Source organism: Coregonus clupeaformis, chromosome 30 (genome assembly GCF_020615455.1).
Source record: "Coregonus clupeaformis isolate EN_2021a chromosome 30, ASM2061545v1, whole genome shotgun sequence".
Classification (NCBI taxonomy): Eukaryota; Metazoa; Chordata; class Actinopteri; order Salmoniformes; family Salmonidae; genus Coregonus; species Coregonus clupeaformis.
Genome location: NC_059221.1, coordinates 41,280,996 through 41,304,651, shown reverse-complemented (window position 1 = coordinate 41,304,651; position 23,656 = coordinate 41,280,996). Strand labels below are relative to the sequence as shown.

The window sequence follows — 23,656 nt, the reverse complement described above, 5'->3', positions numbered from 1 at the left end:
GCTGAGTGACTCACTACATACACACACAGAACAAGGCTGCGGGCAGCTGAGTGACTCACTACATACACACAGAACAAGGCTGCGGGCAGCTGAGTGACTCACTACATACACACAGAACAGGGCTGCGGGCAGCTGAGTGACTCACTACATACACACAGAACAGGGCTGCGGGCAGCTGAGTGACTCACTACATACACAGAGAACAGGGCTGCGGGCAGCTGAGTGACTCACTACATACACACAGAACAGGGCTGCGGGCAGCTGAGTGACTCACTACATACACACAGAACAAGGCTGCGGGCAGCTGAGTGACTCACTACATACACACAGAACAGGGCTGCGGGCAGCTGAGTGACTCACTACATACACACAGAACAAGGCTGCGGGCAGCTGAGTGACTCACTACATACACACAGAACAAGGCTGCGGGCAGCTGAGTGACTCACTACATACACACAGAACAGGGCTGCGGGCAGCTGAGTGACTCACTAAATACACACAGAACAAGGCTGCGGGCAGCTGAGTGACTCACTACATACACACAGAACAAGGCTGCGGGCAGCTGAGTGACTCACTACATACACACAGAACAAGGCTGCGGGCAGCTGAGTGACTCACTACATACACACAGAACAGAGCTGCGGGCAGCTGAGTGACTCACTACATACACACAGAACAGGGCTGCGGGCAGCTGAGTGACTCACTACATACACACAGAACAGGGCTGCGGGCAGCTGAGTGACTCACTACATACACACAGAACAGGGCTGCGGGCAGCTGAGTGACTCACTACATACACACAGAACAGGGCTGCGGGCAGCTGAGTGACTCACTACATACACACAGAACAGGGCTGCGGGCAGCTGAGTGACTCACTACATACACACAGAACAGGGCTGCGGGCAGCTGAGTGACTCACTACATACACACAGAACAAGGCTGCGGGCAGCTGAGTGACTCACTACATACACACAGAACAAGGCTGCGGGCAGCTGAGTGACTCACTACATACACACAGAACAAGGCTGCGGGCAGCTGAGTGACTCACTACATACACACAGAACAGGGCTGCGGGCAGCTGAGTGACTCACTACATACACACAGAACAGGGCTGCGGGCAGCTGAGTGACTCACTACATACACACAGAACAGGGCTGCGGGCAGCTGAGTGACTCACTACATACACACAGAACAGGGCTGCGGGCAGCTGAGTGACTCACTACATACACACAGAACAGGGCTCCGGGCAGCTGAGTGACTCACTACATACACACAGAACAAGGCTGCGGGCAGCTGAGTGACTCACTACATACACACAGAACAAGGCTGCGGGCAGCTGAGTGACTCACTACATACACACAGAACAAGGCTGCGGGCAGCTGAGTGACTCACTACATACACACAGAACAGGGCTGCGGGCAGCTGAGTGACTCACTACATACACACAGAACAGGGCTGCGGGCAGCTGAGTGACTCACTACATACACACAGAACAGGGCTGCGGGCAGCTGAGTGACTCACTACATACACACAGAACAAGGCTGCGGGCAGCTGAGTGACTCACTACATACACACAGAACAAGGCTGTGGGCAGCTGAGTGACTCACTACATACACACAGAACAGGGCTGCGGGCAGCTGAGTGACTCACTACATACACACAGAACAGGGCTGCGGGCAGCTGAGTGACTCACTACATACACACAGAACAGGGCTGCGGGCAGCTGAGTGACTCACTACATACACACAGAACAGGGCTGCGGGCAGCTGAGTGACTCACTACATACACACAGAACAGGGCTGCGGGCAGCTGAGTGACTCACTACATACACACAGAACAGGGCTGCGGGCAGCTGAGTGACTCACTACATACACACAGAACAAGGCTGCGGGCAGCTGAGTGACTCACTACATACACACAGAACAAGGCTGCGGGCAGCTGAGTGACTCACTACATACACACAGAACAAGGCTGCGGGCAGCTGAGTGACTCACTACATACACACAGAACAGGGCTGCGGGCAGCTGAGTGACTCACTACATACACACAGAACAGGGCTGCGGGCAGCTGAGTGACTCACTACATACACACAGAACAGGGCTGCGGGCAGCTGAGTGACTCACTACATACACACAGAACAGGGCTGCGGGCAGCTGAGTGACTCACTACATACACACAGAACAGGGCTGCGGGCAGCTGAGTGACTCACTACATACACACAGAACAAGGCTGCGGGCAGCTGAGTGACTCACTACATACACACAGAACAAGGCTGCGGGCAGCTGAGTGACTCACTACATACACACAGAACAAGGCTGCGGGCAGCTGAGTGACTCACTACATACACACAGAACAGGGCTGCGGGCAGCTGAGTGACTCACTACATACACACAGAACAGGGCTGCGGGCAGCTGAGTGACTCACTACATACACACAGAACAGGGCTGCGGGCAGCTGAGTGAAAATGGAGGAAAACTAAACTTCCTAGGGACCTATCATCCGTTCAGCCACTTTCTATCACTCTAAATTTCAAGCCTCTGCCTCCTAGGGAACTCTTTTTCACCGTCTCCTCCCTCCTTAATCCTCCACTTCCTCCTCCTCCCTCTCTGAGGACGACATTGAAAAAAAGGTTGACGACATCTGCTCGTCATTCACTCAGCCTACTGAGTCCACTGGTCCCAATCACACAGAACTACACTTGACCTCTTTCTCCCCTCTCTCCAGATGAGATCCTGCAACTAGTGAGGTCCGGCCAATCGGCAATCTGCCAACTCGACCGCATCCCTCCTCCCTTCTCCAGTCCATCTCTGGAGACCTTCTCCCATTCCTCACTTCGCTCATCAACTCATCCCTGACCACTGGCTGCTTCCCCTCTGACTTCAAGATGGCCAGAGTCGCTCCCCTCCTCAAGAAACCAACACTCGACTCATCTGACATCAAAAACTACAGACCCGTATCCCTTCTTTCTTTTCTTTCCAAAACACTTGAGCGTTCTGTCTCTGATCAACTATCTCTCTCTGAACGCTCTTCTTGATCCTAACTAGTCAGCCTTCAAGACGGGTCACTCAACTGCGACTGCTCTCCTCTGTGTCACAGAGGCTCCCCGCTCTGCCAAAACTGACTCTCTCTCCTCTGTTCTCATCCTTCAAGATCTATCCGCTGACTTCGACACTGTGAACCATCAGATCCTCCTCTCCACCCTCTCAGGGCTGGGCGTTTCAGGCTCTGCACACTCTTGGATTGCATCTTACCTGGCAGGCCGCTCCTACCAGGTGGCGTGGAGAGGATCTGTGTCTGCACCACGTACTCTCACTACTGGTGTCCCCCAGGGCTCGGTCCTAGGCCCTCTCCACTTCTCTCTATACACCAAGTCACTCGGCTCCGTCATATCCTCACATGGTCTCTCCTATCATTGCAATGCAGATGACACTCAACTACTTTTCTCATTCCCCCATTCTGACACATCTCTGCGTGCCTGGCAGATATCTCAGCATGGATGTCGGCCCACCACCTCAAGTTCAACCTCGACAAGACGGAGCTGCTCTTCCTCCCGGGGAAGTCCTGCCCGCTCAAAGGCCTCTCCATCACGGTTGATAACTCCACGTGTTCCCTTCCCAGAGTGCAAATAACCTTGGTGTGACCCTGGACAACACCCTGTCGTTCTCTGCAAACATTTTTAAAAAGTGACTCTCTCCTGCAGGTTCATTCTCTACAACATCCGTAGAGTACGACCCTAACTCACACAGGAAGCGATGCAGGTCCTAATCCAGGCACTCGTCATATCCCGTCTGGACTACTGCAACTCTGTTGGCTGGGCTCCCCGCTTGTGCCATCAAACCCTTGCAACTTATCCAGAATGCCGCAGTCCACCTGGTGTTTACCTTTCCCAAGTTCTCTCATGTCACCCCGCTCCTCCGCACACTCCACTGGCTTCCAGTTGAAGCTCGCATCCACTACCAGACCATGGTGTTTACCTACGGAACATCAAGAGGAACTGCCCCTCCCTACATTCAGGATATGCCCAAACCCTACATCCCAACCCGAGAACTCCGTTCTGCCACCTCTGGTCTCTTGGCCTTCCCACCTTTACGACTGTGATATGTGGTTGTCTCACCTAACTATCTTAAGATGAATGCAATAACTGTAAATCGCTCTGGATAAGAGTGTCTGCTAAATTACTAAAATTTTAGATGTACACAGGCAGCCCAATTCTGATATTTTGTCTTATTGGCAAATATTTGATTGGTTAAAGGCCAATAAGATCAGACTGGGCTGTGTAAACCCAATGTGATTCCAGTATGATTCCAGTATGATTCCAATGTGATTCCAGTATGATTCCAGTGTGATTCCAATGTGATTCCAATGTGATTCCAGTGTGATTCCTATGTGATTCCAGTGTGATTCCGATATGATTCCAATGTGATTCCAATGTGATTCCCTTGTGTGCAGGTGAAGCGTTCGGCCCGTATGTGTGGAGAGTGTGAGCCGTGCAGGAGGACTGAGGACTGTGCTCAGTGTGATTTCTGTAAAGACATGAAGAAGTTTGGAGGACCCAATAAGATAAGACAGAAGTGCAGACTCAGGCAGTGTGACGTCCGAGCTCGGGTGAGTCCATAAAGGCAGATAGAGGGTGCATTTGGACCATAGACTGTTTTAGCATGGGCAGCGGCATTGATTTATGCCTCTCAAGCAACCACCAAACCTCGACAAAAGTCTTTATTCATTTACACTATTGAAGCCTCTGAAACGGACACTATTGTAGAGACCCTAACCCAACACCTAGCGACCTCGTCAAGAGGTTTGGATTTCTTTACGTAAAAGCTAAGATGTTGGGTTGACAGTCGGTGGACCTAGGTTTGAGTACTTGACTGGGTTACCCCCCGAATTAGCTTCAGTATATTTGATGCACCATGTCTCTCTCGCTGTAGAAAATGCTTCGTGTAAAGGATGAGGAGTTTGCCCTTTCTGGTCGGGAGGGCAGAGGGAGTCTGAGAAGAGGAGGGCATCTGTCTGATGACTACAGTGAGAATGAGATGGAGCTCTACCATCAGTACAAGGCTGCAGGCTACGAGGATAACAATATGGTCAGATTATCACTCACACACGGACGGACAGACAGACAGACACACACACACACACGGACAGACAGACAGACAGACAGACAGACAGACAGACAGACACACACACGGACAGACAGACAGACAGACAGACAGACAGACAGACAGACAGACAGACAGACAGACAGACAGACAGACACACAACACACACACAGACAGACACACACACGGACAGACAGACAGACAGACAGACAGACAGACAGACAGACAGACAGACACACACACACACACACACACACACGGACAGACACACACACACACACACGGACAGACAGACAGACAGACAGACAGACAGACAGACAGACAGACAGACAGACAGACAGACAGACAGACAGACACACAACACACACACAGACAGACAGACACACACACGGACAGACAGACAGACACACACACACAGACAGACAGACACACACACACAACACAACACACACAGACAGACAGACAGTATACTAGCTTTGTTAGTTAGAAGTGGAGATATGAATATATTTTGATTGGTTGATTGCTCGATTAGTTAATTTATTGATTGATTGATTATCTCCTGTGGTATCTATGCAGCCATGGCATAGTGATGATGAGGAGGTGACCTTTGACCCCGTGCAGCGGAAGAGGGCTGTGAAGGTCAAACACGTCAAGAGACGAGAGAAGAGATGGGACAAGAAGGAGAAGGTACAGAAAGTACTAAGAAGCAAAAGTAAAATGACCATAAACCTAATTGTAATCTGGCATCGTGATTTAATTTCAAACTTTTCTTCAACAATGCGTAATATATTTAGAGAGATATATTATAGAGATATATTATAAAGAGACAGTATATTATAGAGATATATTATAGAGCGATACAGTGCCTTGCAAAAGTATTCATCCCCCTTGGCGTTTTTCCTATTTTGTTGCATTACAACCTGTAATTTAAATGGATTTTCATTTGGATTTAATGTAATGGACATACACAAAATAGTCCAAATTGGTGAAGTGAAAAAAATAATAATCTTGTTTTCAAAAAAGTCAAAAAAATAAATAATGGAAAAGTGGTGCGTGCATATGTATTAACCCCCTTTGCTATGAAGCCCCTAAATAAGATCTGGAGCAACCAATTACCTTCAGAAGTCACATAATTAGTTAAATAAAGTCCACCTGTGTGCAATCTAAGTGTCACATGATCTCAGTATATATACACCTGTTCTGAAAGGCCCCAGAGTCTGCAACACCACTAAGCAAGGGGCACCACCAAGCAAGTGGCACCATGAAGACCAAGGAGCTCTCCAAACAGGTCAGGGACAAGGTTGTGGAGAAGTACAGATCAGGGTTGGGTTATACAAAAATATCAGAAACTTTGAGCATCCCACGGAGCACCATTAAATCCATTATTAAAAAATGGAAAGAATATGGCACCACAACAAACCTGCCAAGAGAGGGCCGCCCACCAAAACTCACGGACCAGGCAAGGAGGGCATTAATCAGAGAGGCAACAAAGAAACCAAATATAACCCTGAAGGAGCTGCAAAGCTCCACAGCGGAGATTGGAGTATCTGTCCATAGGACCACTTTAAGCCGTACACTCCACAGAGCTGGGCTTTATGGAAGAGTGGCCAGAAAAAACCCATTGCTTGAAGAAAAAAATAAGCAAACACGTTTGGTGTTCGCCAAAAGGCATGTGGGAGACCTCCCAAACAAATGGAAGAAGGTACTCTGGTCAGATAAGAATAAAATTGAGCTTTTTGGCCATCAAAGAAAACACTATGTCTGGCGCAAACCCAACACCTCTCATCACCCCGAGAACACCATCCCCACAGTGAAGCATGGTGATGGCAGCATCATGCTGTGGGGATGTTTTTCATCGGCAGGGACTGGGAGACTAGTCAAAATTGAAGGAATGATGGATGGCGCTAAATACAGGGACATTCTTGAGGGAAACCTGTTTCAGACTTCCAGAGATTTGAGACTGGGACGGAGGTTTACCTTCCAGCAGGACAATGACCCTAAGCATACTGCTGAAGCAACACTTGAGTGGTTTAAGGGGAAACATTTAAATGTCTTGGAATGGCCTAGTTAAAGCCCAGACCTCAATCCAATTGAGAATCTGTGGTATGACTTAAAGATTGCTGTACACCAGCGGAACCCATCCAACTTGAAGGAGCTGGAGCAGTTTTGCCTTGAAGAATGGCCAAAAAGCCCAGTGGCTAGATGTGCCAAGCTTATAGAGACATACCCCAAGAGACTTGCAGCTGTAATTGCTGCAAAAGGTGGCTCTACAAAGTATTGACTTTGGGGGGATGAATAGTTATGCACGCTCAAGTTTTCAGTTGTCATATTTCTTGTTTGTTTCACCCCCCAAAATTTTTTTGCATCTTCAAATTGGTAGGCATGTTGTGTAAATCAAATGATACAAACCCCCCAAAAATCAATTTTAATTCCAGGTTGTAAGGCAACAAAATAGGAAAAATGCTAAGGGGGGTGAATACTTTCACAAACCACTGTACAGTATAGAGCTATATTATGGAAATACACTGAGTATATCAAACATTATGAACACCTTCCTAATATTGAGTTGCACCCCCTTTTGCCCTCAGAACAGCCTCAATTCGCCGGGGCGTGGACTCTACAAGGTGTCAAAAGCGTTCCACAGGGATGCTGGCCCATGTTGACTCCAACGCTTCCCACAGTTGTGTCAAGTTGGCTGGATGTCTTGTGGGTGGTGGACCATTCTTGATACACACGGTAAACTGTTGAGTGTGAAAAACCCAGCAGCGTTGCAGTTCTTGACAAACCGGTGCGCCTGGCACCTACTACCATACCCTGTTCAAAGGCACTTAAATATTTTGTCTTGCCCATTCACCCTCTGAATGGCACACACACACAATCCATGTCTCAGTTGCCTAAAGGCTTAAAAATCCTTCTTTAACCTGTTTCCTCCCCTTCATCTACACTGATTGAAGTGGATTTAACAAGTTACGTAAGTAAGGGATCATAGCTTTCACCTGGATTCACCTGGTCAGTCTAGGTGTTCTTAATGTTTTGTATAGTCAGTGTAATTATAGAAAGATATATTATAGAGATATATTATAAAGATATATTATAGAGATATATTATAGAGAGATATACTTTATTATAGAGATACAGTACCAGTCAAAAGTTTGGACACACCTACTCATTCAAGAGTTTTATTAAGGTATTATTAAGTGCATGTAATCACATTTATAAATGCGCTCATTATCAATTACTAAATATACCATTCATGACCTATATAAATGCATTTATGAATATGTACACTACCGGTCAAAAGTTTTAGAACATCTACTCATTTAATGGTCTTTCTTTATTTTTACTATTTTCTACGTTGTAGAATAATAGTGAAGACATCAAAACTATGAAATAACACATATGGAATAATGTGGTAACCAAAAAAGTGTTAAACAAATAAAAATATATTTTATATTTGAGATTCTTCACAGTAGCCACCCTTTGCCTTGATGACAGCTTTGCACACGCTAGGCATTCTCTCAACCAGCTTCATGAGGTAGTCACCTGGAATGCATTTCAATTAACAGGTGTTCCTTCTTAAAAGTTAATTTGTGGAATTTCAAGTAACAGACACATCTCAACATTAACTGTTCATAGGAGACTGTGTGAATCAGGCCTTCATGGTTGAATTGCTGCAAAGAAACCACTACTAAAGGACACCAATAAGAAGAAAATACCTGCTTGGGCCAAGAAACACGAACAATGGACATTAGACCGGTGGAAATGTGTCCTTTGGTCTGATGAGTCCAAATTTGAGATTTTTGTTCCAACATCCGTGCCTTCGTGAGACGCAGAGTAGGTGAACGGATGATCTCCAACCGTGAAGCATGGAGGAGGAGGTGTTATGGTGTGGGGGTGCTTTGCTGGTGACACTGTCTGTGATTTATTTAGAATTCAAGGCACACTTAATCAGCATGGCTACCACAGCATTCTGCAGCGATACGCCATCCCATGTGGTTTGGGCTTAGTGGGACTATCATTTGTTTTTCAACAGGACAATGACCCAACACACCTCCAGGCTGTGTAAGGGCTATTTGACCAAAAAGGAGAGTGATGGAGTGCTGCATCAGATGACCTGGCCTCCACAATCCCCCGACCTCAACCCAATTGAGACGGTTTGGGATGAGTCGGACGGCAGAGTGAAGGAAAAGCAGCCAACAAGTGCTCAGCATATGTGGGAACTCCTTCAAGACTGTTGGAAAAGCATTCCAGGTGAAACTGGCTGAGAGAATGCCAAGAGCGTGCAAAGCTGTCATCAAGGCAAAGGGTGGCTATTTGAAGAATCTCAAAAAACGTAAAATATATTTTGATTTGTTTAACACTTTTTTTTGTTTGCTACATGATTCCAAATGTGTTATTTCATAGTTTCGACGTCTTCACTATTATTCTACAATGTAGAAAATAGTTTTAAAAAATAAAGAAAAAACCTTGAATTAGTAGGTGTTCTAAAACTTTTGACCAGTAGTGTGTGTTATAGAGATATACATTATAAAGGGGGTATATGATGAAAGGGTTGACTCTTTATGTACTGCTCAGTCGACTGACCTCCAGTTAATCAACTAATCTCCTATATTGCCCCCCCCCCTCCAGAAAGAGAAAGAGGTGCGTCGTCACAAGCAGAAGCAGAAGCACCGTGAGCGGGGTGGCGGGGGCGGTGGCGAGCCCCGGGGGGACAGCGGTGGAGGAGGAGGAGTTGGGACGAGACAGTGTTTGGGACCAGGGTGTGTGGAGGTTTCCAGGGCCGGCTCCAAATACTGCTCGGAGGACTGCGGCATGAAACTGGCTACCAAGTAAGAGGAATACTTATCAGAACACTAAACACACAACACACAATAGAATCATTTAGGAAACAACGTACTGTAAAATTAAGTAGCAAACCCTTAAATCAGTGTAAAATAATTATTGTCCAAATCGCTTGAAGTTATGTTAAAACATAAAGTAGTCTTTTAATGCATTGATTGGACCTGTTTGTTGTTTGGTCCTGTTTGTCTGATGAAAGTAGGAAGCTTGAGGATACCTTTGGACATGGATGTTCATGTTCACATCTGTCTCTCTGCCCGTCCTTATGCCCCCCCCCCACCACTCGTATCTATGAGATCTTGTCCCAGCGGATACAACAGTGGCAGCATTCTCCCTGTATACAGGGCCTTCAGAAAGTATTCATAACCCTTGACTTATTCCACATTGTGTTGTGATACAGCCATCTGCACACAATACCCCATAATGACAAAGTGAAAACAAGTTTTAGTTTTATTTATTTGTAATTCATATTTTTTTTTTATATATATATTTTTTAATCAACAAACAGAACAAATTCCACATTCACAGATGAATAATATAATACAATAAAATATAAAACAAAACAAACAACACATTTATTATTATTTGCAGCAGCACTATCTGTGATCATGTTAGCTGTTTCCAGCTTTAGTTGAGAGAATGAGCATAGAGTTTTATACAACACGTATATAGACTAATATCCCTAATCACCCCAGTCACGCTGTACAATTTGAAAAATAGTTGAGTAGTGGAGACCAGAGTCTATCAAACCTGGGATGTCTCTTGCGGAGGTCATAGGTCAGCTTTTTCATGAGGAAGAAAGTCAACAATCTGGTCAATCCACATTTTAAATGTAGGAGATGAATTAGAAGCCCGCAGTAAGGAGAATAAATTTCTTAGCAAAGTATCTAACAGTCATAAACAAATGTTCTCTGTCTGGATAAAGAATAACGTCCTGCTGGGCATTAGGGTCACATCAAACTGTACATCTAATATGTTCTGTGCAGCAGTATGTATAGATTGCCAAAATATGGTAATCTCTCTACAACTCCAGAACACATGCATAGAGGTTCCACTTACAGAGGTACATCTTTTACAATCAGGAGAAATGTCTGTATTCATTCTACAGAGTCTCACTGGGTGTAACAAATTGTCCTTTTCCCAGATTCTTTTCAAAAGGAGTAAAGGAGGAGCCCACATTCTCAGAAAGTATTGATATAGGAGATGTTGCCTTTGATGGATTGTGCTGTAGCAAGAAGGGTCTCAACTTCATTCAGCTGAGCTCTAAACCTCCCCTTGGAAGTGAATCAGGAAATTACGTGTCTAATTTGAAGAAATAATATATATATATATTTTTTTAATGGATCTTGGCACATTGAATTCACTGCAGAGCTCTTGAAGGATTTCAGTGTAGTTGTGTTCTGATGAAACGGGTCTGAAAAGGTCCTGATCCCTAGAGTATGCCAAAGATTAAAGTTGGCATCACTCAGGGCTTTTGGCAAGTCTGGGTTGCATACTATAGGCGAGTGAGAGCATATCTGGGAGGAAATGCCAAGGTATTTCTTACATCCCTTCCATGCTAGTAGGGTGCTGTAAATCACAAAGGTTTTGGCTGTGTTTCCCACTTCACTAAAGTTATTAATGAATATAATTGAGCTTAGGGGCAATGAACCACAGGATCGGGCCTCTATCTGAATCCACATTGAGTCTTGTCTGTTTGTGATCCATGTTAGCATGTTGAGGATTTGGGCAGACCAGCAGTAGGCAGGGAAGGGCTATCTATCCACCCATAGATTCGGGTTTCCATAGAGGGGAGAACTTGATCCTAGGTTTTTTATTGCCCCATATAAATTTGGTGATGCTTTGGTTGGTTGTTTTGAAAAAAAAGAAACTGGGAGATAGCATGGGAGCATCTGAAATAAATAGTTCAGTCTAGGGAGGATGTTCATACGGGTAACATTTATTCTTCCGACTAAGCTAATTGGGAGGGAGATCCAGGTTCGGAGATCATTCTTGATTCGATAAAGGAGTGGGAGATAATTTTCCATGTAAAGGCAATTCAGATGTGGTGTTACAAAGATCCCAAGATATTGAAATCCCTGTGTCTTCCATTGGAACGGGCAGAGTGTCTTCATAGAGCTGGAGAAAGATCCCAAGGTATTGACACCCCTGTGTCTTCCATTGGAACGGACAAAGTGTCTTCATAGAGCTGGTGAGTTTAAGATTGAGAGGGCAGACAATGGATTTGTTAAAATGTATCTTATATCCTGAAAACTTGCCGCACTGAGCAATTGTGTCTATAATGGGAGGGAGGGATTTCTCAAGGTTGGATATGTAGAGCCAGACATCATCCGCGTAGAGCGATATCTAGTGCTGAAGGCCACCTGCAGAAACACCCATAATACTCGGATTGCTCCTTATCAACTCGGCCAAAGGCTACGCCCCCAACACGTAGAGCAGGGGGGACAGGGAGCATCCTTGTCTTGTGCCACGTCCCAAAGGGAATCTGTCAGAGTTCAGACCGTTAGTAGTCACCATGGCATTTGGATGAGAGTATAGGGACTTAATCCATTTAATAAAGTTTGGGCCCATATTTAACTTTTCTAAGACTGAGAACAGAAAGCTCCACTCCATCCTGTCGAACGCCTTCTCAGCATCCAGTGAAGCCAGCAGGACAGGGGGTCTTCTGTGTGTTTACTTGATCTATAATATCAAAAAGACGGTGAATGTTATCAGAAGAGTACCTGTCTCTAATGAATCCAGTTTGTTCTGCTTTTATTATTTTGGGAAGAAGAGTGTTTAGTCTTTTGGCGAGCAATTTGGTGATTATTTTGTAGTGGAAATCCAACAAGCTTATGGGCCGGTAGGACGAGCAGGAGAGAGGGTCCTTGTCTTTTTGAGCAACACTGTAATGCGGGCTGTGTACATAGAGTCTGGGAGAGCTCAGTTTTTACAAAAATCATCCAGCATTGGCATGAAAATAGGGCTAAACTGGGGCCAAAAAGTTTTGTAGAACTCTCTGGGAAATCCGTCTGTGCCTGGGGACTTGTTAGGTGGCATGGAGATAACAGCCTCTAGGACCTCCTCATGAGTGAAGGGGGAGTTGAGATCTTCTTGGTCGGTCTCTGATAGTTTTGGTAGCGAGATTCCCTCTAGGAAGGAATGGAGTTCTGCATCCGTTTTCTCTCAGAAGTATATAAATTGCAGTAAAAATCATGAAAAGTTAAATGTATCATATTTGGATCATATGTGACCGACCGGCTCGATTCGGTCTTATGTAGCAAAATTTGAAATTGTGTTTTTTACATTGGATAAAAGTAGAGACTCAGAGCTAGAAAATGGTATATGATACACTACAGTTGAGGAACAATGGGAAAGTAATTCTGCTTTGGAAGTTGATAAACTTGTAACTTCACTTTTGAGAAAATGTTATTTGAATGTTTTGGTACACCTATTGGAGAGCTCTTCTTTGTCTACACCCATTCAGCATCGTTCACACCCTCTTAAGCTTTAGCCCCACCCATGTCTCTAAGCATTATTATCCAGAGCGTTGATGCCTCCAACTGTGCTGTTGGCAACAATCTACGTTTTTTGCCGACGTTTACTGACACCGGCCATATTCAACGGGTGTTGAGCGTTCATAAATTCATCAGTTATTCTGCGCTCTGGCACACTCAGAGGAGAGTGCTCTGAAATCGGAGTAGATAGCCAGAGTGAATTTACCAGCTACGTCTATCAACAGCTGTCGCAGTGACATCATTAACATTATTTTGAAATGGTTACTTGCATAGTGGAATCTTTTGTTAAGACATGTAGCTAGCTAGCTAAACAATGAACCATAATCCCAACTCATGACACTACATGAATCTGCAGGTAGCTAACCAATCAGGTTAAATTACATTTACATTTTACATTTACGTCATTTAGCAGATGCTCTTATGTTAGCTAGTTAACATTAGGCTATAACTATCAAAGCAAATGGCTCTGAGATACGAATACTAACTGTAAGTCGCTCTGGATAAGAGCGTCTGCTAAATGACTTAAATGTAAATGTAAATGTAATATTTTTACACAGATCCTGCACGTAACGTTAGCTAGCGAGCCAGCCAGCTAACGTTAGCTAGCTAGCTAACAGTACACATTAACTTGAAATGAAAATGACTTTCTGACAAAATTAGAAACGTATAATATATGAAAATGTAGCTAGCTAGACTATCTTTCCCGTATACATGGATGGACGCTTCTCCCTCTCTCACGGATGCCATGGTTGCCCTTAGTTTGAAGATGTAATCCGGAGACAGGTGTTTTCTCCATCTCCTTAGCTATAATACTCTAATTCCACTGATTTCAAAACTCGGTCCTCCAGAAAGTGGAGAGCAACACTTATGCAGTTCTACTACATAATATATATTTTTTAAAAGCAGCATTAGACAGGATTACCTACACATACTGACTAGCTCAAATAGACAGAAGTATGCTACATGGCAGACCAATCCGAACTCATCTCTCGGCATGTCCAGCCCACTCATTAACTCAGCCAATCATGGCTAGCGGGAAGGTTGCTGTCTTTTTCTGTGGCTAAACCAACTAGGCTTGTAATTTTAAAATGGTATTCGTATTTACAGATGGCATACAAGATTGTTATTAAGGCACATGAAAGTTCACATGTTCCAGAAGGCATTTCTGCCAAAAAAACGCATTTTGATTTGTAATTTTTTTTAAACGTTCAAATGGCTCTTCTATGAAGTAGTGATGCGCGACATACGCCTAGTTTCCTGAGAAGAGTCACATATGTCTCCTCCTTCTCTCCTCTCCTCTCCTCTCCTCTCCTCTCCGCTCTCCTCTTTACTCCTCCTCTCTCCTATGTTGTCCTCTCCTCTCCTCTTCTCTCCTCCTCTCTCCTCCTCGCTCCTCCACTCTCCTCTATGTTCTCTTCTCCTCTGCTCTCCTCTCCTCTCCTCTCCTTTCCTCTCCTCTTCGCTCCTCCTCGCTCCTCCACTCTCCTCTTCACTCCTCCTCTCTCCTATGCTCTCCTCTCCTCTCCTCCTCGCTCCTCCGCTCCGCTCTCCTCTTCACTCCTCCTCTCTCCTATGTTCTCCTCTTCTCTCCTCTGTTCTTCTCTCCTCCTCTCTCCTCTCCTCTCCTCTCCTCTCCTCTCCTCTCCTCTCCTCTGCTATCCTCTTCTCTCCTCTGTTCTTCTCTCCTCCTCTCTCCTCTTCTCTCCTCTCCTCTCCTCTCCTCTCCTCTCCTCCTCTCCCCTCTCCTCTCCTCCTCTCTCCTCTTCTCCCCTCTCCTCTCCTCTCCTCTCCTCTCCTCTCCTCTCCTCCTCTCTCCTCCTCTCTCCTCTTCTCCCCTCCTCTCCTCTCCTCTCCTCTCCTCTCCTCTCCTCTCCTCTCCTCTCTCCTCTCCTCTTCTCTCCTCTGCTATCTTCTCCTCTGTTCTCCAAATATGTGACCTCGTCATCTGCTGTTCGGACGGCCATGATTGTACACTCTGACTGCTCTTTTTTAAATAGCAAAGCAAGCCAATCTGCTAGGCCTATTGCTATACTCATGGTATTTCTGTTTAGTAAAGAAAACTGTGTAGTCCAAGTTTAGTTTGGCTTTGGCTGCTTTAAGTTAACATTTACATTTTAGTCATTTAGCAGACGCTCTTATCCAGAGCGACTTACAGGAGCAATTAGGGTTAAGTGCCTTGCTCAAGGGCACATCAACAGATTTTTCACCTAGTCGGCTCGGGGATTAGAACCAGCGACCTTTCGGTTACTGGAACAACGCTCTTAACCACTAAGCTACCTGCCGCCAGGATTGTTTATGTGCTTTTTCGCAGTGTTCCAGCTCCCTCGCAGGGCTCCTTGGTGAAGAAATCCTGAGCTCGTTTGGGTATTTGAATCCCCTGAAGATGCCTCGGTTCCTGAGCTCGTTTGGGTATTTGAATCCCCTGAAGATGCCTCGGTTCCTGAGCTCGTTTGGGTATTTGAATCCCCTGAAGATGCCTCGGTTCCTGAGCTCGTTTGGGTATTTGAATCCCCTGAAGATGCCTCGGTTCCTGAGCTCGTTTGGGTATTTGAATCCCCTGAAAATGCCTCGGTTCCTGAACTCGTTTGGGTATTTGAATGCCCTGAAGATGGCTCGGTTCCTGAGCTCGTTTGGGTATTTGAATCCCCTGAAGATGCCTCGGTTCCTGAGCTCGTTTGGGTATTTGAATCCCCTGAAGATGCCTCGGTTCCTGAGCTCGTTTGGGTATTTGAATCCCCTGAAAATGCCTCGGTTCCTGAACTCGTTTGGGTATTTGAATGCCCTGAAGATGCCTCGGTTCCTGAGCTCGTTTGGGTATTTGAATCCCCTGAAGATGTCTCGGTTCCTGAGCTCGTTTGGGTGAATCCCCTGAAGATGCCTCGGTCAATGAAGTGTTTCTTCACCTCGGCTAATCTCAGGAAACGTCTGGTGATTGGGTGCGGTGGTTGTCTGGCTGATGGTGGGGGCCTCAGTGCTCGGTGAGCCCTCTCCAGTTATATGGGCCTGTCAGGGGACAGGTGGAGCCACTCGGGGAGTTTGTCTTGCAGGTAGCGGATCAGTGGCATGTTTCCCTCTTCTTTTTCGGCCAGGTTAAATAGAACACAGTTATTCCTTCGCCCCCTATTTTCTCTTCCAGATGCTCTATTTTCTTTTTAGCAGAAGCTATTGTTTCCACGGCGTCTGCCAGTGAGTTTTCCATGGATAGGATTCGTCCCTCTGACTCATCCAGGCACCCCAAAGTTGAGGGTTATCTTGTTGATGTCAGGCAAGGCATATTCCAGGGTTGTCATCTAGTTTGATGTTGAGTTCTGTACGTTGGGATCTCAGCTCAGAAAGGATGTCTTCGACAGAGGACAGGGTTGGCAGTTGTTGGGCCTCGGGAAGGGACGGGTCCTCTGGCTCCTGGCTAATGGCGCTAGCGTTTCCTGGCTAATGGCGCTAGCGTTTCCTGGCTAATGGCGCTAGCGTTTCCTGGCTAATGGCGCTAGCGTTTTCTGGCTAATGGCGCTAGCGTTTTCTGGCTAATGGCGCTAGCGTTTTCTGGCTAATGGCGCTAGCGTTTTCTGGCTAATGGCGCTAGCGTTTTCTGAAGCTAGCTGTTTCTTGGAGGTTTTTCCATGGCTATTGCTCGAGTCCGGGTAAAAATGTCACATGTAATGTTGCCTTTTGTAGCCGCCATGGATTTTTTGACTAAAGCAAATGGGGTTTAACTTGAAGTGGAGGTAAGATTAAGAATTCGAAATTACTTGTGCGGAGCTCTCTGTTCATGCGGCCATCTCGTTCAACGGTCACGTCATCCCCCGAAAGAAATGTTTTTAGAAATGTTTGCATATCTATTGAAAATATCAAATTTACATAAGCATTGAACCAGACTGAACCAGGTTTTCTTCTAGGATTTTGCCTGTGCTTAGCTCATTCAGTTTATTTTTATGCTTAAGAAACTCCCTAGTTCTTGCCGATGACAAACATACCCATAACATGATGCAGCCACCACCATGCCTGAAAATATGGAGAGTGGTACTCAGTGATGTGATGGGTGATTAGGAACAGTGTCAAGTAATCGTCTTTTTGTTTTCTCATGATTTGGTTGGGTCTAATTGTGTTGCTGTTCTGGGGCTGTGTGGGGTCTGTTTGTGTTTGTGAACAGAGCCCCAGGACCAGCTTGCTTAGGAGACTCTTCTCCAGGTTAATCTCTCTGTAGGTGCTGGCTTTGTTATGGAAGGTTTGGGAATCACTTCCTTTTAGATGGTTATAGAATTTAACAGCTTTTTTCTGGATTTTGATCATTAGCGGGTATCGTCCTAATTCTGCTCTGCATGCATTATTTTGTGTTTTGCATTGTACACAGGGGATGTTTTTGCAGAATTCTGCATGCAGAGTTTCATTTTGTGAATTCTTGGTTGGTGAGCGGACCCCAGACCTCACAACCATAAAGGGCAATGGGTTCTATAACTGATTCAAGTATTTTTAGCTAGATCCTAATTGGGATGTCAAATGTTATGTTCCTTTTGATGGCATAGAAGGCCCTTCTTGCCTTGTCTCTCAGATCGTTCACAGCTTTGTGGAAGTTACCTGTGGTGCTGATGTTTAGGCTGAGGTATGTATAGTTTTTCGTGTGCTCTAGGGCAACGGTGTCTAGGTGGAATTTTGTATTTGTGGTCCTGACAACTGGACCTTTTTTGGAACACCATTATTTTTGTCTTACTGAGATTCACTGTCAGGGCCCAAGTCTGACAGAATCTGTGCAGAAGATCTAGGTGCTGCTGTAGGCCCTCCTTGGTTGGTGACAGAAGCACCAGATCATCAGCAAACAGTAGACATTTGACTTCAGATTCTAGTAGGGTGAGGCCGGGAGCTGCAGACTGTTCTAGTGCCCTCCTCAATTCGTTGATATATATGTTGAAGAGGGTGGGGCTTAAACTGCATCCCTGTCTCACCCCACGGCCCTGTGGAAAGAAATCGATGTTTTAACCACACACGTGGATTTTATAATGTAGTATTTTTTTTATCCGACACCACTTTTCATTTCATCTTTTCATTTCATCCATTTATAAAGCAGACCATACTTGAGTCAAAACCTTTTTTGAAATCAACAAAGCATGAGAAGACTTTGCCTTTGTTTTAGTTTGTTTGTTTGTCAATTAGGGTGTGCAGGGTGAATACGTGGTCTGTCGTACGGTAATTTGGTAAAAAAACAATTTGACATTCGCTCAGTACATTGTTTTCACTGAGGAAATGACCTAGTCTGCTGTTAATGGTAATGCAGAGGATTTCCACAAGGTTGCTGTTTACGCATATCCCACGGTAGTTATTGGGGTCAAATTTGTCTCCACTTTTGTGGATTGGGGTGATCATTCCTTGGTTCCAAATATTGGGGAAGATGCCAGAGCTGAGGATGATGTTAAAGAGTTTAAGTATAGCCAATTGGAATTTGTGGTCTGTATATTTTATCATTTCATTGAGGATACCATCAACACCACAGGCCTTTTTGGGTTGGAGGGTTTGTATTTTGTCCTGTAGTTCATTCAATGTAATTGGAGAATCCAGTGGGTTCTGGTAGGCTTTAATAGCTGATTCTAAGATTTGTAATTGATCATGTAATGATTTTGATGTTTGTTTTGGATAGATAGCTCTTTGGGTTGTTGTTTGTTTAGAGTTTTCCAATTTTCCCACAAGTGGTTCGATTCTATCGATTCTTCAATTCCATTGAGCTGATTTCTGACGTGCTGTTCCTTCTTTTTCCGTAGTGTATTTCTGTATTGTTTTAGTGATTCACCATAGTGAAGGCGTAGACTCAGGTTTTCTGGGTCTCTATGTTTTTGGTTGGATAGGTTTCTCAATGTCTTTCTTAGGTTTTTGCATTCTTCATCAAACCATTTGTCATTGTTGTTAATTTTCTTAGGTTGTCTGCTTGACATTTTTAGATTTGATAGGGAAGCTGAGAGGTCAAATATACTGTTTAGGTTTTCTACTGCCAAGTTTACACCTTCACTATTACAGTGAAACGTTTTGTCCAGGAAGTTGTCTCTCTCTCTGTCCCTCCCACCAGTCGTATCTATGAGATCTTGCCCCAGCGGATACAGCAGTGGCAGCAGTCTCCCTGTATAGCCGAGGAGCAGGGCAAGAAGCTGCTGGAGAGGATCAGGAGAGACCAGCAGTCAGCCCGCCTGAGACTCACAGACATGGAGAAACGCTTCCACGAGCTGGAGGGGATCATCGCCAAGGCCAAGCAACAGGCGGTGCAACATGACGAAGAGGTGAGAGAGAGAGAGAGAGAGCAAGCAAGCGAGACACACACACACACACAAACACAGTCTCAAAACACAGCCTCAAAAGCCCGTCCATTCTGAGTTATTACTTTGAACGATTTGTTTCAGTAGCTTTATTTATTTGTTGCTCTCTTCTAGGTGAATGAGGGAGAAGGGGACGCAGATACAGATCTTCAGATATTCTGTGTGTCCTGCAGTCACCCCATCAACCCCAAGGTGGCGCTAAGACACATGGAGAGATGCTATGCTAAGGTCAGTAGGTCATTTTGAACATTGAAAACATTTTGAGCAGCAGCAATGTTTTGTATCAAATGTGTTGTAATAATATATTGTTTTCCTTGTGCAGTATGAGAGCCAGACCTCCTTTGGGTCCATGTATCCCACGCGCATCGAAGGGTAAGGACAACACCAATCCCGCTAGACACATCACATCCCTCGACTGCCACCAAATGTCAATGAAATTGAATAAAATGAAAAAAAAAGGTATAAAAGGGACAATTGATGGCTACAACCGTTAAACTAGTAGTAGTACACTACCAGTCAAAAGTTTGGACACACTTTCTCATTCAAGGGTTTTTTCTTTATTTTTTTAACCATTTTCTACATTGTGTGGAATAATAGTGAAGACATCAACACTATGAAATCATGTAGTAACCAAAAAAAGTGTATATATTTTATATTTGAGATTCTTCAAAGTAGCCACCCCTTTGCCTTGATGACAGCTTTGCACACTCTTGAGTAGGTGTGTCCAAACTTTTGACTGGTACTGTAGTTTAAAGGATAATTGTAAAAAAAAAAAAAAAAACTCTGGTGCACATTATTGTTATAAACGTATTGTTCTATTTATCGTAATTGCATAAATTCTGGCGATTTATAGCGATATGGATTTTTGTCCACATCGCCCAGCTCTACACTGAGTGTACAAAACATTAAGAACACCTGCTCTTTCCATGACGTAGACTGACCAGGTGAATCCAGGTGAAAGCTATGATCCCTTATTGATGTCACCTGTTAAATCCACTTCAATCAGTGTAGATGAAGGGGAGAAGACAGGTTAAAGAAAGATTTTTAAGCCTTGAGACAATTGAGACATGGATTTTGTATGTGTGCCATTCAAAGGGTAAATGAGAAAGATAAAGGATTGAAGTGCCTTTGAACGGGGTATGGTAGTAGGTGCCAGGCGCACCGGTTTGTGTCAAGAACTGCAACGCTGCTGGGTTTTTCACGCTCAACAGTTTGTGTATCAAGAATGGTCCGTCACCCAAAGGACATCCAGCCATCTTGACACAACTGTGGGAAGCATTGGAGTCAACATGGGCCAGCATCCCTGTGGAACACTTTCGACACCTTGTAGAGTCCACGCCCCGGCGAATTGAGGCTGTTCTGAGGGCCAAAGGGGGTGCAACTCAATATTAGGAAGGTGTTCATAATGTTTGGTATACTCAGTGTATATCACAGTCATAGTAAGTACATTTTTCCTTAATAAAGTAGTGAGTTATTTAGTTGAGTTAGTCTGTTGTTTCTGGCGTGTCTCTATCCGTAGTGCAACCAGACTGTTCTGTGACGTATACAACCAGCAGAGTAAAACCTACTGCAAGAGACTGCAGGTGTTGTGTCCAGAACACTCCAGAGACCCCAAGGTAGGTTTATAACAACCTACACATACCCTTCATAACACATGATGAGCTGTCATAACAACCAGCAGAGTAAAACCTACTGCAAGAGACTGCAGGTGTTGTGTCCAGAACACTCCAGAGACCCCAAGGTATGTTTACAACAACCTACACATACCCTTCATAACACATTATGAGCTGTCATAACAACCAGCAGAGTAAAACCTACTGCAAGAGACTGCAGGTGTTGTGTCCAGAACACTCCAGAGACCCCAAGGTAGGTCTATAACAACCTACACATACCCTTCATAACACATTATGAGCTGTCATAACAACCAGCAGAGTAAAACCTACTGCAAGAGACTGCAGGTGTTGTGTCCAGAACACTCCAGAGACCCCAAGGTAGGTTTATAACAACCTACACATACCCTTCATAACACATTATGAGCTGTCATAACAACCCGCAGAGTAAAACCTACTGCAAGAGACTGCAGGGTAGGTTTTACTGGCCTTCTCATCTATTTATAAACCTTGGTGTTACACAAACGCTTCATAACGCTTCATAACGCTTCATAACAATATATGCCATTTAGTGTTTTAATTCAGTTTAATAACACATTATGTATACTGTATGCCCGTTTAGACAACTCTTGTTTCTGTGATCCCCTCCCACCTGAACCCTCTCTCCCTCCAGGTTACCGTGGACGAGGTGTGTGGCTGTCCCCTGGTGAGAGACGTCTTCCAGCCCACAGGAGAGTACTGCCGGGTGTCGAAACGCAAGTGTAACAAACATTACTGCTGGGAGAAACTGAGGAGGGCTGAGGTAGACCTGGAGAGAGTCCGAGTGGTGAGTGGAAAAGTGAAGCTAGCTTTTTGTGAAAGTCTCAAAATAGTCATAGCTGGGTGCGTTAAGTTAGTATTTTCTTTCATATGTAGCCAACATTTCAGGCCCCTTTTTAGTCATCATGTGGTACATTTTACTTTTGGAAAATGTTACATGTTTTAAATGTTTAAGTTAAGTAGCCTTTGTCCTCTCCTCGTGTCCAGTGGTACAAGCTGGATGAGCTCTTTGAGCAGGAGAGGAACGTCCGGACGGCCATGACCAATAGAGCAGGTCTCCTCGCCCTCATGCTGCATCAGACCATCCAGCACGACCCTGTTACCACCGACCTCCGCACCGCCAAGGATAGGTAGACCCCCCAAACCTCCGTCCCATGACCCCCCGATCACGGACCTCCTGGGGTTACTACTGACAAGGACATGTAGAGGACAACCCCCCCCCCCACCCTGATCACGGACCTCCTAGGGTTACTACTGACAAGGACATGTAGAGACACCCCCCCACCCTGATCACGGACCTCCTGGGGTTACTACTGACAAGGACATGTAGAGGACACCCCCCCCCCCCCCGATCACGGACCTCCTAGGGTTACTACTGACAAGGACATGTAGAGGACACCCCCCCCCCCACCCTGATCACGGACCTCCTGGGGTTACTACTGACAAGGACATGTAGAGGACAACCCCCCCACCCTGATCACGGACCTCCTGGGGTTACTACTGACAAGGACATGTAGAGGACAACCCCCCCCCACCCTGATCACGGACCTCCTAGGGTTACTACTGACAAGGACATGTAGAGGACACCCCCCCACCCTGATCACGGACCTCCTGGGGTTACTACTGACAAGGACATGTAGAGGACAACCCCCCCACCCTGATCACGGACCTCCTGGGGTTACTACTGACAAGGACATGTAGAGGACAACCCCCCCCACCCTGATCACGGACCTCCTGGGGTTACTACTGACAAGGACATGTAGAGGACCCCCTGATCACGAGCCTCCTGGGGTTACTACTGACAAGGACATGTAGAGGACAACCCCCCCTGATCACGAGCCTCTGCACCTCCTCAGGACAGATAGACCCCCCCACAGGACCCTCACCACCACGATCCTGGCGGTGACCCAGTCACCACAATCCCGACCTCCGACCCCACCTCCATGGACAGATGGAACCAAGCCGTTAACAAAAAAGCCCCCTTGACCAACAAGACCCTGTCACCATGACAACCTGTCACCATGACCCGGTAACCTGGACCTCAGCACCTTCAAGGACAGATACATAGAGACAGAGATACAGATAGACAGAGACAGATAGTCAGAGACAGATAGACAGAGACAGATAGTCAGAGACAGATAGTCAGAGACAGATAGTCAGAGACAGATAGACAGAGACAGATAGACAGAGACAGATAGACAGAGACAGATAGACAGAGACAGATAGACAGAGACAGAGAGACAGATAGACAGAGACAGATAGTCAGAGACAGATAGTCA

At 45.5% G+C, this 23,656-nt stretch overlaps 1 protein-coding gene across 1 annotated transcript in view; it reads left to right on the top strand.

The window, feature by feature from the left end:
* Positions 1 to 22,511, top strand: part of LOC121546172 (CXXC-type zinc finger protein 1-like) — a 35,600-nt gene extending 13,089 nt beyond the window's left edge. The window contains exons 5-14 of the mRNA XM_041857234.2: positions 4,450 to 4,605; positions 4,929 to 5,084; positions 5,676 to 5,786; positions 9,729 to 9,928; positions 19,485 to 19,692; positions 19,843 to 19,956; positions 20,051 to 20,100; positions 21,248 to 21,344; positions 22,012 to 22,164; positions 22,365 to 22,511. Coding sequence (XP_041713168.2) covers positions 4,450 to 4,605; positions 4,929 to 5,084; positions 5,676 to 5,786; positions 9,729 to 9,928; positions 19,485 to 19,692; positions 19,843 to 19,956; positions 20,051 to 20,100; positions 21,248 to 21,344; positions 22,012 to 22,164; positions 22,365 to 22,511 — 1,392 coding nt within the window. The remainder of the gene's footprint in view (positions 1 to 4,449; positions 4,606 to 4,928; positions 5,085 to 5,675; positions 5,787 to 9,728; positions 9,929 to 19,484; positions 19,693 to 19,842; positions 19,957 to 20,050; positions 20,101 to 21,247; positions 21,345 to 22,011; positions 22,165 to 22,364) is intronic.
* Positions 22,512 to 23,656: the final 1,145 nt, after the last annotated feature.